Source organism: Anopheles bellator, chromosome 2, assembly GCF_943735745.2.
Source record: "Anopheles bellator chromosome 2, idAnoBellAS_SP24_06.2, whole genome shotgun sequence".
Taxonomy (NCBI): Eukaryota; Metazoa; Arthropoda; class Insecta; order Diptera; family Culicidae; genus Anopheles; species Anopheles bellator.
In genome coordinates this window covers 10,756,417-10,771,502 of record NC_071286.1, presented here as the reverse complement: position 1 = coordinate 10,771,502, position 15,086 = coordinate 10,756,417, and the positions used below count along the sequence as shown (strand labels likewise).

Sequence of the window (15,086 nt, the reverse complement as noted above, 5' to 3'; positions counted from 1 at the left end):
AAATGATATCGAAGTTACTTCAATTTTATTTTTTACTTTGAAATTCTAACATTTACTGCGAGCATTTTGTACAAAGCTGAGCTGAGGTTGCCATATCGCGTCCCCATTAATGTTTGTGGTTTTGAATTGCAGCACTACTGATAATATGCTAGGACCCTCCAACCACCACCTTCTGGCCGGAAAGGTAATCTTTTCGTTGGTTCAGTGACGGGACTTAAAATTACGGCACTGTTCAATTGCCAAAAGACAAACCAAACCATTTTCCAACGCATTTGCCGCGAGCTCCAGCTCGAAGAAGCGTGTAGTGTAGAATTGTTTTGTAAAACTTCCGCTTACCAGCAGATTTCCGGAGAACGTGACTGTGGCTACAGGTTGGCTGTAACTGTCCTCCCTGCCTGTTAAGGCACGGGACATTCACATTGTATAATGCTTGTTTGTTTGCGCCAATCTCTAGAAAACAATTGACCATCAACGTATGCCCCCAAAAGAAGCCACTAGGATAAATGGTTATATTTTATACAATTGCTATCGTCGATTATTCGATTGCTAAGTAATGTAAGGAAACTAAAAAGTCTCACAGAACCGTGCGATAGTTAGTTACGTAAGCTATTGTTTTTTCCCCCTATAATATGCTACGACAACGTTGCCGTGCGCTGTGTGGATACGTATTCGCCAATGTCTGGTAATAAAATGATAAAATGTACAACTCTCGGCCAGTTGGTTGAGTGCGGCAGCGCAGCAGGAGCTTCCTGAATTCCACTCCCGGAGTTTGGTGGCCCCGTTGGGTTAAAATGTAATCGATGGTGGACCTGCTCTGCAACATGGCCCTTAACAATGTCTCCAACGTATGAAACCATCCGGCTGTTACTAGACGAACATCCTTTCGGCGATTGCTAGATAAACGAATCTGCGAAAGAAACAGCATCGTGAAAAGGTTGCACTGTGGTGCGTTGATGAAACTGGATAAGCCACAATGGGCTGTAGCAAGCGAAGAGTAAATTGGCATAAATAAAGGGAGAAGAGTAGAAGAAATTAAAAATTAATGAAGAAACTTATGAGTTGAGAAAATAGTAAAACGCAAAACAAAAGACCGTATATGGGATTTAACCGTCAGAACCCATATCGGGTTTAAATTGCATCATTCTGTACCAAGTTGTTAATAGAGAGACAGAAAGATAGAACCAAAACACGTATAGACACTACACTAACAAGTCGATCGGAACAAGTGGGCCCTTCTAGTAAGCGAGTTCTATAGCGAAACAAACTACGGCAAAGCGAAAACTCAAAGCGAAGAAGTTCATAGAAAGGGGTGCGACGGTTTTTGATTGCGTTTATGCATGGAATAGATACCTAATCGTGTAAACCACGTTCACGTCTCATACTCTGGTCCATTGACGAAATTATCGCTCCACAACCGTCCGACGAGCACCGTTGTGTGGTGCCGCGTTGTTAGCAGACGCGGATGCAGCCACAGCTGTACCGGCCATAGTGGTGTCGATGCCACTATCATTATTACTCGCACCGTGAGCTCCGTTTCGACCGGAGGTGGGAACGCAATGCACCGTTCTTACTGTAGGTTGATGCGGCAAGTCCTCCAAATCTCCGTCTCCGTCGGTATCATCCTCGATACCATCATCATCGTCACCATCATCGACTTCGTCGCCCAAGTTCTGGTTTAGCAATGAGCCATCCAAAACGACCACGTTCGGTTGCAGTGGTATTATTTCGCTACCATTGGAACCTTCGTCATCATCATCATCAACATCAACCATCATCAAGACATTGCCATCCCCGGGTATCCTTCTCGCCTCGTAATGATTGCGACGCCGCTGGCCACTGTCGTCATTCGGGGTGTTTGCGGGCACCTCGTCATCGTCGTAGTCGCGGCTGTCACTCGAATCGTACGCAATCTGTCGCCCACTGTCCAGCTGGGAATCAGGTGTGTTGGGAATTTGAATGTCATCATCTGAGTCCAGATTCTCGACCGTCTCAGTTTTGTCCCGATTGATCTCCTCCTGTGTCATTGCGCCACATTGCGGCAAAATGGCTCCCACTGTAATGGACTCGCCCGTAGGATCGGGATGCATGGGAGAGGAAGCTGCGGGAGACGAGAGAGTGGGTGCCCGATCGGCTGCCGTACCTGCTGCTGCTGCTGCCATCGGCCCGGCTAACAGGACCACCGTGGTCGCCGGTGGAAGGGCTAGGTCCGACGGTACGGTTGCGGTCGCTGAGCCCCCAACCGGGAACAGCACCGGATTCAAGCGGCTACTGGTGGTGGTCGTTTTGGCGATGGCCGGATTCGTTACTGTGATCGGAAGCTCGAGCGAGGTCGGCACGTTGGTCGGTTTGCAAGGGACACCGATTACCGCCGCAAGCGTCGTTTCGTCGAGATTCGTTGTCGCCGATGTTCCGGCCGTTGCCACCAGAATGGAGGCACCCGGTGGCGATTGCTTCCCTACCGTTCCTGATGCTGCCGCCCGATGGCCTGCAGCGCCTGGCACACTGGATGGAGCCGATTTTCTTCCCAACCGTTGATCAGCGCCCGTTGATCCGCTTACCGAAGGATCGATACTGTTCTTCGATGGCACTTCGACCGTGGACATGATCGGGGGCTTGGTAAGGATGGCATTCGTCTCGATCGTGGTGCTCGGGTGCACCTGAATCACTTCCGTCGGAAGCAGCGCAGTTGGCTCTGGTGAAATTAAAACACGAATTACTACGAGCGCCTCGTCTTCCGTCCGTCTTTCCCGTTCGTGTCATCCGCAAAAGCTTACCCTGCAGTTCGATGCAATCCGGTGCCAGTATGATCTGTGTGCCTTCCGGTGTCACCAGCGCACTGAGCGTGGATCCGGCAGATTGTGGCTGATGCTGCTGACCAACGGCGAATGCGGTCAACCATTCTTGTGTTGCTTCTGCAAACAAAAAATTAACCGGAAGGGAATCGAAAAATCCAAATACAAAAGAAAAAAGAAGAAGAAAAAAACTAGAAAACCAATACAGTATTGCGGTCTTCCTCTATCGGGCCCCGTTTCGTTACGAGCCACACACGGGGTATCGGGCTACGGGACGCGAACATTTCTGCATTTACCAATAAATGAAACAGCAAACAAGCAACACAAGCCAGAACAATCTACCAAACACAAACCGTAAGCTGTATCCCATGAGATGGCCCAATCTCATTACCAGTTCTTTTGCGTGTGTTAGGCAAGTTTTGGGTGATAGCAAAAGAATTCGGAAAGTGCATTGTTATGCCGAAAGTTTGTGGAAAAGCACAATCGAAGAGATAAATACAAACCCCAAACGGGAAACTATAAAGTAAGACGTCGTTTTGTTTGGATAGACTTAGTATTGATCTATTTGTTGTCTTCTTTTTCGCCTCTACACTCTAATAGTAATATAGTTGTTCTCTTAGTAGTTAAAGTAACTCTCTTTCGAATATCTCTTTTTGTCAGAAACGAGTGTTAATCCTAGATTATTCTAATACATAAAGAGAACGATCGTCCGCTGATCGTGATCGTCACACTGCAGCCTGCAGATGATGCACGTGTCTTGGACAAAGGACATCACTTGAATGGGTCACGAACATCGTACACATACGCAAACACACACACGCATACACACATATATTGGACGATGGGTACGTTTCACACAGCATCTTAGTTTAAAATCACTTAACCATAATTTTTTATCAATGCTATTAACATAGAACGCATGTTGTGTTTTGTTTCTTTGATCATTAAGTGCCAAAAAGGTCTCATTGTTGCTGGTGCCTTCTGAGGATCTTTATTTATATGTTGCCAATGTGCCAAAGCTTCTTTCGTGGTACGGCTTGCGTTGTGTGAGTGCGTGATGCATCAGTGTATGTGGCCCTAGGTGCTATAGATGCATATGGGCATGTGGAAAGCACCTTATCGTACTAGAGTGGATAATTTACGTATATCGCCGAGTGTGTTAGATTTTATTTGTGTTGAATTGTAAGTAATTTCAGTAATTATGTTACTATATGGGAGGAAAAACCAACGCTTAATGCATGTTCGCTTCTCCTTAGCAATACTTCTGTGCTCATCTTTTACAATCTTTTACGACAAAGATAGCAAAAGATAGGTTCAGCAATGTAGCAGCGCAAAGCGAAACCGGCGAAAGAAACCCGGAAACGACAATGGAAACATTAAGTCGACGGCGCTTAAACTGTTGGTAGTGAGTTCCTGTTGCATATGACATTCGTCTAAACCTCGGATCGTACTCTAATCCGGCTCCTTGAATTCTTTCTTGGCACCCAAAAGTCAAATGCAACGAATTGCATAGCAAGCGGTGAGTTTGGATGAGTGTTGTGTGTGTGAGTTATACAAATGGGAAACAGTACTAGTTGCGATGATGATGATGATGTACAGACACAGGCATTTGTGTAAGGTAGCCTTCTTTGATCCTGATTCGTCCTAGCCATCATCAGGTAGAAGAGTATGAATTTGGCAGAGGAGAGACAGTATGCTGCAAACAATCCGAAAGATAACTCGTTCCCAAGAGTCAACTTATATGCGAAGATGCTGAATATATAGGCGCATCGAACTGGATCCAAATTGTTCTCCCCTTTTTCCAATGTTGCCACTTCCTATGAACTTACTTCATTGCTACTAGTAAATTCACACACACACACCTCTATAATACGCATATAGATTTTGTTTTAATATAGTGTCCTGTTAGATTGTACCTATTGTACTGCTCGTGACTTCTGTGAGCTTGCTCTTGCGTCATCTCTTATCTTCTATAATCCCTCATCCGGCCTGGTGCGATCTTACGAAGCCTAACAAATTTTGTTTCACTTCATTCACTCTCTCTCTCCCTCTCTGTCTCTCTCATTGTTGGCAATATCCTTTCGCCTAACGAGGTCATGTGCCGCGTGTGTGTTATACTTTCTCTCGCGCATTCTCTATCTTTCGCTGTAGATCGCACTCGCGCAGTTCGGATTCGGGGATTCAAACATACTCGGGATCATCGACCGATACGGAACTGGTGAATAGGCTACCTACAGGAAAAAACAGAAACGTGAAAGTATAGGTTTGTTTTTTTGTTTTGATTTGCGTTGTTTTGGTTTAGATAGTTTTTATGTTTGCGTAGACTGGCTGCTGAGAACAATAAGAGAGAAACCAGTATCCCTAGCTCCCGCATCGCTCACACCCGCACACGTACACACACCCGGCAAGTCCAATGGTTGGATGGCAGAGGAGGCCATCGGCAGAAACAAACTAAAACCGCGTTAGCGAACAACGATACATTGAGATTGCCGCGATGGTGGCATTCGGGAGGAGCGGCCGGAGTTCGGTTAAGTTTGGTACGCTACTAGTGCTGGCCGATCCCTACTCCAGTGGACCGCCAACAGCGACAGGAGATATTGCAAAAATAACAATAGCTGACCGAACCGAATCGAACGTGTGTGAGATAGATGGTAAACAAACGAGAAATACATGAAGTGGACGAAAGTGATGCTGTGATATGCAACGTTGTTGGTTGGTTGTAGCCTATTGTTTATGGAATATGTTCAAAGTGCGTGTTGATGTGTTGATGGAGGGCGCAAAGTGTCAGCTTCCAACGGGCATTCCATGTAACCTACAACTCACTGCGCATTGCACATTGTTAATGAAAAGCTGAATTCAGGTAGTTCTGACGATATTACGTTTGACTAGGTAGTTTAAGTAGTAAAAGTAGCAGTAGTACCAAAATATTACGTTTGACCATAAGGGATTATATGTTTGCGAACTGACAAAGTTTCACCAGCCTACTGATCAAACTTGCAACAACTCTCAGTGTGATGGCAATAGCTATAGAATCAGAAAAAGTTAAATAAAAAGAAGCACTCTATGTCACAAGAGTTAGGCAAATCTATCATGGCCCTATTTCGGATTTCGTTATCATGCAAACGTGCAACAATCATTGACATTAATGTGAATAAAATGCGTAAAACGAGCGAGTGATATTACGACAAACCTTCACCACACAGACAAACATACACAAATATGAAAGAATTCAAGCAGCAGGAGGAATCGCAGGTTGAGACCGGATACGATTACAAAGGTTGTGGAGCAGAAAGTGGTTGAAACGTACCTTGCAGTAGAATCTGTTGACCATCCGCTGTGAGGAGATGTGGCGTATCGCCACTGGCTGCCAGCGCCATGAGGCTCTGCTGATCGAGAATGATCTGCTGTCCATCTTGGGTGTTTAGAAGAAAGCTCTGCTGCGTACCGTCCGAGCTGCCAGTTTCGACGACTGCCCCAACGTCGCTGCCTCCAGCTGCCACCACATTCACGGCAGCTGCACCGGTTTCACCCGTTGCCGACGCTAGCGCCACCGTGGGACCTGACAGGTCGGCACCGTTACTTCCGGTCGGTATGATAACTTCCGCCTGATTGATAATATCCTCGGCCGTGGGCCCTGAACCGGAATGTTGCTGACCGGCTGCCAGTGCTACCAGTTGATTGGAAGCATCCAAATAGAGCAACTGGTTGTTGACCGGTACCAATCCCTCGTCCCGCACCGAACACAGATAGAAGAGGTTCGGAGGACCTCCAAAGTGTTCCGCATTAACTGCAATGTACTGTGATTCCTGCTCACCAGCAGCAGTGCTTGCAGCGGTGCTGCTACTGCTACTGGGCTCAACGACTCCAATGGACGGTATCGCAGAATCTACTGCACCACCGAGAATCACTTCCGACGCTGCGCTCGTACTGCTCGATGGGGAACCTTCTAGCAGCTGTGCACCGTCGCTGGACTCGAAAGGGACCGTTCCAATGACTTTCTCGGGGGCTACAACGGTCGATTTAATTGTTGCAGCCGGAAGGATTGTCTCAATGATCATCGCATTTCTTTCACCGTCGGCGTCGGTGACCACGAGCTGTTTGGCGAGAGACACGGTAGTACCGCCCTGAAGCTCCTGAACAGAAGAGTCGGCCGCGGCTGCAACCACCACATTACCGGAGCTTACCGCTTCCGCCAGTCCGAAAACGGCGGAACGAGAAGAACTGCTGGATGCCAGAACCATCCCGGTGCTAGAGCCAATTGTTTTCGTGGTCGTGTGTTTCGATTTCTTTTTAGCATCGGCTGTGCTGGCCGGCTTTGACTGTGTCGGGAGAGCGTTGTTCGGTGTTGGCTGAAGCTTGTGTTGTTGCTGTTGCTGCTGAAGCAACTGTTCTCGTTTGAACTGACGCATACCGCTCGCTGTCATTACCTTCCTCTTGCCTTTATCCTCAACGTATCCGAGACGGCTGAACTGTTGCAGCTTCTGTGGGGTAATCTTCATAACTCGGTGTCCTTTCTTACTACTGTCACTAGAAACATTGCCACCACCAACATCGATCACCGTTGGTGTATGCTGCTGCACAGTCGACGAGGAGGATGAAACGGATGAGGAAGGCTCATCGCCAGAGTAGCGACGATCGGCGACATTCGTGGCGATCACGATGGAGCTGCTGGCCGGCGCCAAGGTTCCCGATGAGTCGCCTAGCAGCTTCTTGGTAATCATTTTCTTTGGTGCCACTGAAGATGCCACTGAAAATGACGGCACTGCTGCCAGGGCGATGGCAGATTTTTCTTTAGCCAGTTGCTCTTCATCCGCCACCGGTACTTTATGGGAACCGTTGGAGCTGGACGATGGTGCTGTCTGCTCCGCCTGTGTGCGTCGTGACGTGGTTGCGGAAAGTGCACTCGCTGTGGCGCTTACACGAACGCCGGTGGTTCCAAGCGTGATGGCGCTTGTCACCTTTACGTCCGATTTGGATGCTGGTTGTAGTTTCGATTTAACCGCAACGGCCGACGATGAAGTGGTCAGAACCGTGCCTTTGCTCGTTATTACAATTTGCTCTTTGGCCGCTACGCCACCCTTCATTGTTGTTACGACTGGCCCGCTACTAACACTTGGTTCCTGATGTTTGTCCACTGTGCTCATTCCACTTCCGTTCACATTTTTAATAACTCGCGTCGACGTGGCGATCGTGGTTTTTGGAGTGCTACCAGGTGTATGCTCGTTGACTACTACATTGTCTACAAGCAGTCCATTATCACCCATTACGATTGGCATACTGTCGATGTCAAACTTATCCTCGTCCACTGGTACGGCGAACGGCAGCGGTTCCGATTCCCCGGCAGACTCCTTTTTCTTCTTCTCCAGAATGGGTGTATTTTTCTTCTGTTGCTGTTGTTGTTTCTGTTCTTCAGTGCCTCCAGATACTACCGGGGAACTCACCGGTTCGTTCGTAACACTAGTACTTTCAACGTGTGCCGTTTTGTGGCATGTGGCTGCCCGTTTTTGTTCGCCCGCAGCATCCTCTGTGAGCAGCATTGACTGTAGGTGTCGTTTCCGTGGATTAATACTTCTCATAGCAATGCTACCCGCACCGGACCTACTGCTGCTTTGCGCTGCTCCTATCACAACAGCCGACGGTGGCAGCGATTGTGTTACGGAAGGAGAAGAAGATACCGTAAGGTCATCGTCTTCTTGCGTCAGTGACGGTGACAGTTTCTCGGTACCAAGTTCAGTCTCAGGTTCCTTTACCTTTGACACAACGGGAAGGACTGCTAGCGTTGCCGTTGCAGCTGCCGCCGCTGCTGCTGCTGCTTCCGGTAGATGGATTAAAGCTTCGGCTACCTGCAGATCCGTTGGCGTTGGTTTCGTTCCCATGACAACAGGGCTGCTAGAAACGACGGCGCCGCTTGAGCCGATGGTGTGCCGATTAGGTTTAAGCTTTCTATCCTTACCGAGCTCAGCCCTCAACGCTCCCTCATCCGTCGGCTTTGCATATTCTTGTGCCTTTCCATCCGATGCAAGCGATTGTTCCATCTTGCCCGTGAACTCAGCCGTAGCGCGTGCATCTTGTTTCCGTTTTAAAGATTTTCCACTGTCTAGAGATGGTTTTTCCTGCTTGTTGTTCGCTTTTACATCTTTTTCCACTAGGACCTCGTCATCGACGGAAACTGAAGACGATTCTGGTTGTTTCATGCTTTCGTCCTCTGCTTGGCGAACATCCGCTACGACGGCTGTCGTAGTGTTTTCTGTTTCCTTGGCAACGATCGCGTTGCCAACAACGCATTCCTCAATATTCGATGGTACGCGCGACTTGCGTGTGTGTGAACTATCCGATGCAGTTTCCTTGCGGTATCGCTTTGATCGCCTTGACGATTCCGCCTCAATTGGTGGTACCCTTACTTCCACGTCCCGTTGGTGCTTAATCTTGGTGCGGCGGCGTGATTGCGAGGGCTCGTTGCCACTACTATCCGGAAGTAAATTGTCACTCGATTTTCTCTGTAATTTTTTTGCAACATTCTCCTCTTGGTTCGTTTCCACTTCCTTAGTGGACGCTTCGTTTTCTACGTCCATTTTTGCAGTTTCATTTCCTTCCACGGCAAGATCCGTCGTTGCCTTAACCTCCACGGATTCCACCATAGCAACAACAGGTAGCGGTGTCGTGATCGGTGTGGGTTTTTTCTGCTTCCCACGGCGACCCTTTGCGTTCGGAGATGATCCCGGTATTGGTGGTGTTTGCTGTATCTCTGACTTAGGGTTAATCACCGATGGCTTTTCGTCGTGCTCCAATAAAGCAGGCGCTGGTTCCTCTACAGCCTCTGTTCCCTGCTCTGAAGATGTCACGGAGGGATTCTGATAGTCTTCTTCCCGCGAATATTTTGTCCGTTTCGCTTTGAAGGCTGCAAAGTCAGAATTTTCAAACTTGGTTCCGCTGGCGCGAGCTTTCTTATCCACCACACTGTGCGCCACCGTTGATTCCGAATCAACGGATACATCTACTGTCTTCGGAATGGCTTCATCCGGCGATCGCTCATGATCCATCTTTTCTTGTTGCTCATTCCCTTGGTTCTTATTACTTTCAACCTCTACCGATTTCGCAACACCCGACTCTTCCGCCGAGTCCTTTGTATCGGTTGTGGCCGCTAGTGAGCTTTTGTTGCGTGTTTTGAAAATACGCTTTCCACGCTCCTTCGGCGGAAGGGTGCGATTGCAATCGATTTTCTCCGATACAGCGGCCACCACCTGTTTAAGATCATCTGGTAGCTTCGGAACGTCAGTTTCCTCCAATAAAAAATCGATCGCTTCACTCAACTGAGCATCACGATCGGCGCCAGAATCGCTGTTTTCTTTCCAGTTGGTGCGTACATTGATGGCAACGGTAGCTTCGTTGCTGTTTTGTTGTTCCTTTTCGGTGCTAGCTAACGCGCCTTCAGTGACCGATTTCTTGCGCCCACTCGAACGCCGCTTCTGTGAAACGGTAAAGTCTTCCTGCGGTGCTTCCTTAGCAGCAGACTTTCGATCCGCCAACGATCCGGACCGTCTATGGGCAGCTGAGGAGAATTGCGAAGATTGCGGACTCTTTTCATGCTCATCATCGTCCTTGAAATCGAAACAAGAAACCTGCTCATTTGCGATCGATTCTGTTTGTTTTATGGCTTCGCGATTTTGCTGAGATTCGCAACGGTCGTTTTTGTCACTGTCTAGTTTCCCATCGTCAGCTTTCAGTGTTTCGTCACCGCTGAGGGATTTGCTGGAACAGCGGGTTGCACGATTTAAAATCAGCTGTTTGGCACTAATCGGACGGTCGGTAGCACCGGTGCCCATGAAGAGTGTAGTAATGCCGTTGCCTAACGTATCGCTTGATCCGGTTGTTGAGGAACTACTGGCAGTGCTATCTTCCCGCGACGGCGCCTTATCGTGCACCGGTCCATGTACCGATGACGCGTCATCGTTTGTCACTTCGATGAACTCTCGTTTCTGTTTCTTAGGAATATTTCTATACTTGATGGTCGTACAAGGCGATACCAACGGAGGTGCCGTCGTCGTAGATGATACGCTAGAGGTGGTCAACGGACTGTCCGAAGTGATCTCTTTGTCCGAATCCTTTGCTGTGCTGCTTTCTTCGTCACTTGGCAGCATCTTCGTATCCGGACCACTTCCAAACGTGTTTGCCTTACTTTGTGCCACTTCCAGTGCATCAGAATTACTTTCTTTTTCATCTCTTTGCTTCATTTTAGCACTCTCTTCACCATTATCTGCGTCTTTCTGGGGCGACATAGAGGAAGAAGATTCTTTTGCGACGATTTTCTTCTCTTCCGAATTATCCTGGGTGTTCTTTGTTTCGCCAACGGTAGTATCCATGTCATCGTCTTGCTCGTCTTCACTCCAATCAGCCAGTAGTTCCTTCTTAAGCTTCGCATCAGTTTTACCTTTGTCTGCCGAAAGTATAGTCGCATCCGATACAGGGTTGCCTGACTCGTCCGACTCTGGTCGATGATGAACGTTTTCCACCTCTTCGACATCGACATCGGCCGATGTTCCAACCATAAATTCCTTAGGAGATTGACCACCTTTTTCTCTGCGACGATTAACTGTTTGCTTCCCCGATTTACTGTTCGAGGCGCTTTTTACCTGTTGTACTCGACTTCCTCTTACTACTCGGCCACTAGAGGGGGTTCCCCCTTTTAGTGACTCTTCGTGCATTTTTGCGGGGGTTTTAACATCTACATCTTCCATTAAAGACGCTCGCGTGGAACGATTTCCGCTGTTTGTTGGCGTAGTATTCGTAGTTCGCTGGGAACTGTCCGTGTTGACTTTTTCAGATGACTTTGTTATTTCTATTTTAGAAGAGTATCACAATGTACCAATTTACATCTGTATTGTACGAAAGCTTTGGGTGTTAATCTTCACATTACCTTTTGCTCCTGACGTGGTCGATGACGGTGTCGAAACAACGGCCGCACCAGTAGCCCGACAATTTTTCGTGTGAATAACGATAACATTCTGTCGACTGCTGGAAAAGCCACACTTGTGACAGTGATAGGTTTGTGACGATGGGGAGATCAGTTTTTCCACCGCTCCATCCGAGCCCGACGTTGCAGGTTTCGATGCTGCGGAAGGTTGCGCAAGGATTCGTATCTCGTGCATCGTTTTACGACCAACATCGGACACTACAGAAATTGCCATTGCTTTAGATGGTGTTAATGATTTGTCTATTCAACGAAAGCATATACGAGAGGAAAATGAAACCTCACGTAAGCTGAGCTGATACTATATAGAAGTTTCGTGTGTACTTACTCTTCTTATCTTTCCCTTTGGCAGAATCCTGAAACAGCCCCGAGTATCGTTCCTTTTTTTGAGGAAGAAAATCGGTGGAATTCACGATATTCGGATCCCCACCCGTCATTCGCTCGGCGTGCATTACATCTGCAGGGAACTTTTCCATGTGCTTATTCTTTGCTCGGTATTGTTCTAGAGGTAAAAGTAAAGTCAGTAACTTTCATCACCATTCCGAACTTAGTCGGCTGTGAAATGAAAAATCGGCTCACCCAGGCCTTTGCGTAGAAACTCGGTCTTACGGGGACAGTTGTACTTGAATATGAAGTTGGGATTTTTCACGTACTCACTGGAAAAAGTGAATTAATGTATGAGAAAAACGAAAATTTACAATATTAAGATGCTCGAAATCGAGCAATTAATGGCAGCCACACGAATGAAACTTACTAGGCATCTTCGTCGAAAAATTTCACCACTGCCAATGGTTTCTTCCGTAAGGAGGAAAGAAAATCATCCGACAGTTTTTCGTCGCCTATAACTTCACCGGGCCACCAGCAGTTACTCAGCTTGACCCAAACTATTGCGCCGTCCGACAATTCCTCCATCTTAAATCGCTCGCTGCTCCAGCTGCGTGTGCTTCGTCCAATGCTACCACACTTACTGCAGCCTCCGAAGGCGTGCTATTGATGGCCTGATATTGAACTCCAATATTGTTCATAGGCTCGAGGCCTACTGGTGCCGTTTCTACGCAGGAGGTTTTAACGCGCCTTGTGCAAGGTTTACTTTGCTGAAACAAAGATATTGAAGTTAATTATTTGTAATTATCAACAATGTTTCTATCAAATAGTCTAATTCCATTTTCACCGGTCAATACGATCCAATAATATGATGAATTTTAATTTATACAGAGTTTAAAGAAGACCGACTACGGAACGTTTGGTACATTCTAACAGCGGTAGATCATCTTGTTAGATTGTTCTCTTTTTTCACACGACTCTCTTTTCGTTTTCCTACGCAAACTTTATGGACGGTTGTCTATTGCCTAACTTATCCAGCGAGTCTTCGACGTGGTTGGCAAGTCTTATTCCTTAATCTATGCCTTGGTAGCGATTTGCCGTAAGTGCCCATAGAAGTCGTCGTTGTCCACGGGCGCCGTTGGCCCCTTTGATGGGACGCGACTGCGTTCGCAAAAACTGTCTCCAGATACGCTCCTGCTATAGGCGAGATATCGTCGATATTTGTGCCATTACCGAAGTTTCTCTCTCATTCCACATTTTTAAGCACGTTTGATGAAACGATTTCCACACTGCCTACCTTTTCTTTATGCCTTTTGCACAGCACTTTTGTTGATCAAACTTAGCCAGAAGTTAATTTTCTACCTTGCACTGCCATTTTGACGGCGGGTGGGTTTTGTCATTTTGTCATGCTACGCCTACCTTCTTGCTTTACTCCGACATATTATGTTTCTGCTTTATGCCGACTTATTGAGTTATTATTAAGTTATTCGTTGCATCTTCGTTCTTGGTAGTGCAGTATCCAATGCCTTTTTTCGGTATATGATATTTTCGGTTGAAAAATGTTTTTCAAAGAAGAAAGATTATCTTAACAAAATATTTTGCGTCACTGTGAAAATATGTCAACATGTTAGAAGAATGTATTACGCCTACCCTTTTTTTATTAGATTCCCGATGCGGGAATACGTCTATACCCCCGCTTGTGTATTACGCCTACCTTGCCGGAGTGTTGCCGTTTAGTTTGACAACTAAGAAGTTGTTTACCAAATGAAAATGAATTCTTTGAATAAAGTTTTGTGGCAAGGTTTTTTGCAGATCATCTTCTTTTGTGCGAAACAATAGTGGAACTATGTTTGTGAAAGTTTATGACCCGTTTAAAACACCAGGCTTTCTAATATAGAGGCTAACAATTCATAAAGAAGATTTCTTTGTAATTAAAGTTTGTCATCGTTTGCCTTGAAAGCCGAACGATTATTTCGTTGAAAAACGCTTTTGTAAGCTATTCAATTTCTCCTTGCAATGTCTTGCAATTATGCCGAAGGCCTGTCGAAGTACGAAAATAAGGGGATACTTGGTGTGCCGGAAGTATGGTCAACATAGTGCGAAATTCTATTCTTTGTCATACATACAATCACCCGAATTTTATCTTTTCAGATATTTGATAGCCCCGAGTTGGTGGACGAAAAATGTGAACAGCTTGCAGATATGATATTGAATTCCAGCCACACCGTATTTCATACTGGTGCCGGCATTAGCACAAGTGCTGGGATTCCCGATTTCCGTGGACCCAAAGGCGTTTGGACTTTGGAAGAGAAAGGCGAGAAACCAACAATCAATATGGCCTTTGAGGATGCCGTACCCACAAAGACACATATGGCTTTGAAGGCGCTTATCGATTCCGGCCATGTCCATTATATCGTGAGCCAAAACATTGACGGTCTGCATCTGCGGTCTGGACTGTCTAGAGATTACCTATCTGAACTGCACGGAAACATGTTTGTAGAAACGTGCACCAAGTGCCGCAAAGAGTATATTCGAAGCACACCGGCTCCCACGGTTGGCAAAAAACGCACCGGTAACGTATGCATCCGATCCGGAAACGGTCGCGCTTGTCGCGGTGGAAATTTAATAGACAATGTTCTGGACTGGGAGCATGATCTTCCCGAGAATGATCTTCAAGTTGCTTTCATGCATTCCGCTATGGCTGATCTGAACGTATGCCTCGGAACAACGCTACAAATCGTGCCGAGTGGAGATCTTCCATTGAAAAATAAAAAATATGGGGGAAAATTGGTTATTTGCAATCTGCAACCGACGAAACACGTATGTTTACTTTTGCACATTACATTGTGCCACTTTTTTATTGCAATGTTTGACTCTTGTGCCTTATTTTTGCAGGATAAAAAAGCTGACATGAAAATTTCCACCTTCGTTGATGTCGTTGTCGAAAAGGTTTGCAAACGTTTGGGAGTTGAAATTTTAGAATATCGGCCACAAGATGATCC

At 46.7% G+C, this 15,086-nt stretch overlaps 2 protein-coding genes across 2 annotated transcripts; one reads left to right on the top strand and one right to left on the bottom strand.

Annotated features, from left to right (window-relative positions):
- Positions 1-60: 60 nt before the first annotated feature.
- On the bottom strand, positions 61-12,672 carry LOC131212583 (uncharacterized). Its single transcript, XM_058206500.1, has 9 exons — positions 12,515-12,672; positions 12,340-12,416; positions 12,089-12,262; positions 11,707-12,003; positions 7,371-11,226; positions 6,100-7,319; positions 2,775-2,912; positions 1,351-2,692; positions 61-907 (listed from the first exon to the last, which is right to left on the bottom strand). Exons 1-8 carry the CDS (start codon positions 12,670-12,672, stop codon positions 1,401-1,403), a joined length of 7,212 nt encoding a protein of 2,403 aa, XP_058062483.1. The 3' UTR covers positions 61-907; positions 1,351-1,400.
- Positions 12,673-13,954: 1,282 nt separating this feature from the next.
- LOC131209884 (NAD-dependent protein deacetylase Sirt6) lies at positions 13,955-15,050 on the top strand. The gene is made up of 3 exons (XM_058203035.1): positions 13,955-14,166; positions 14,236-14,904; positions 14,990-15,050. Exons 1-3 carry the CDS (start codon positions 14,101-14,103, stop codon positions 14,996-14,998), a joined length of 744 nt encoding a protein of 247 aa, XP_058059018.1. The 5' UTR covers positions 13,955-14,100; the 3' UTR covers positions 14,999-15,050.
- The last annotated feature ends 36 nt before the right edge of the window (positions 15,051-15,086 follow it).

What these genes read in the sequence shown, in the direction of transcription:
- LOC131212583 (XM_058206500.1), bottom strand. Translation starts at nt 12,672, where the DNA reads ATGGAGGAATTGTCGGACGGCGCAATAGTTTGGGTCAAGCTGAGTAAC. An exon ending in CAAAGGGAAAGATAAGAAGA is followed by an intron (nt 12,004 to 12,088) that starts GTAAGTACACAC and finishes TTCGTTGAATAG; the next exon opens with ACAAATCATTAACACCATCT. An exon ending in GACCACGTCAGGAGCAAAAG is followed by an intron (nt 11,227 to 11,706) that starts GTAATGTGAAGA and finishes TACTTTCGGCAG; the next exon opens with ACAAAGGTAAAACTGATGCG.
- LOC131209884 (XM_058203035.1), top strand. Translation starts at nt 14,101, where the DNA reads ATGTCTTGCAATTATGCCGAAGGCCTGTCGAAGTACGAAAATAAGGGG. An exon ending in GGATACTTGGTGTGCCGGAA is followed by an intron (nt 14,167 to 14,235) that starts GTATGGTCAACA and finishes TTATCTTTTCAG; the next exon opens with ATATTTGATAGCCCCGAGTT.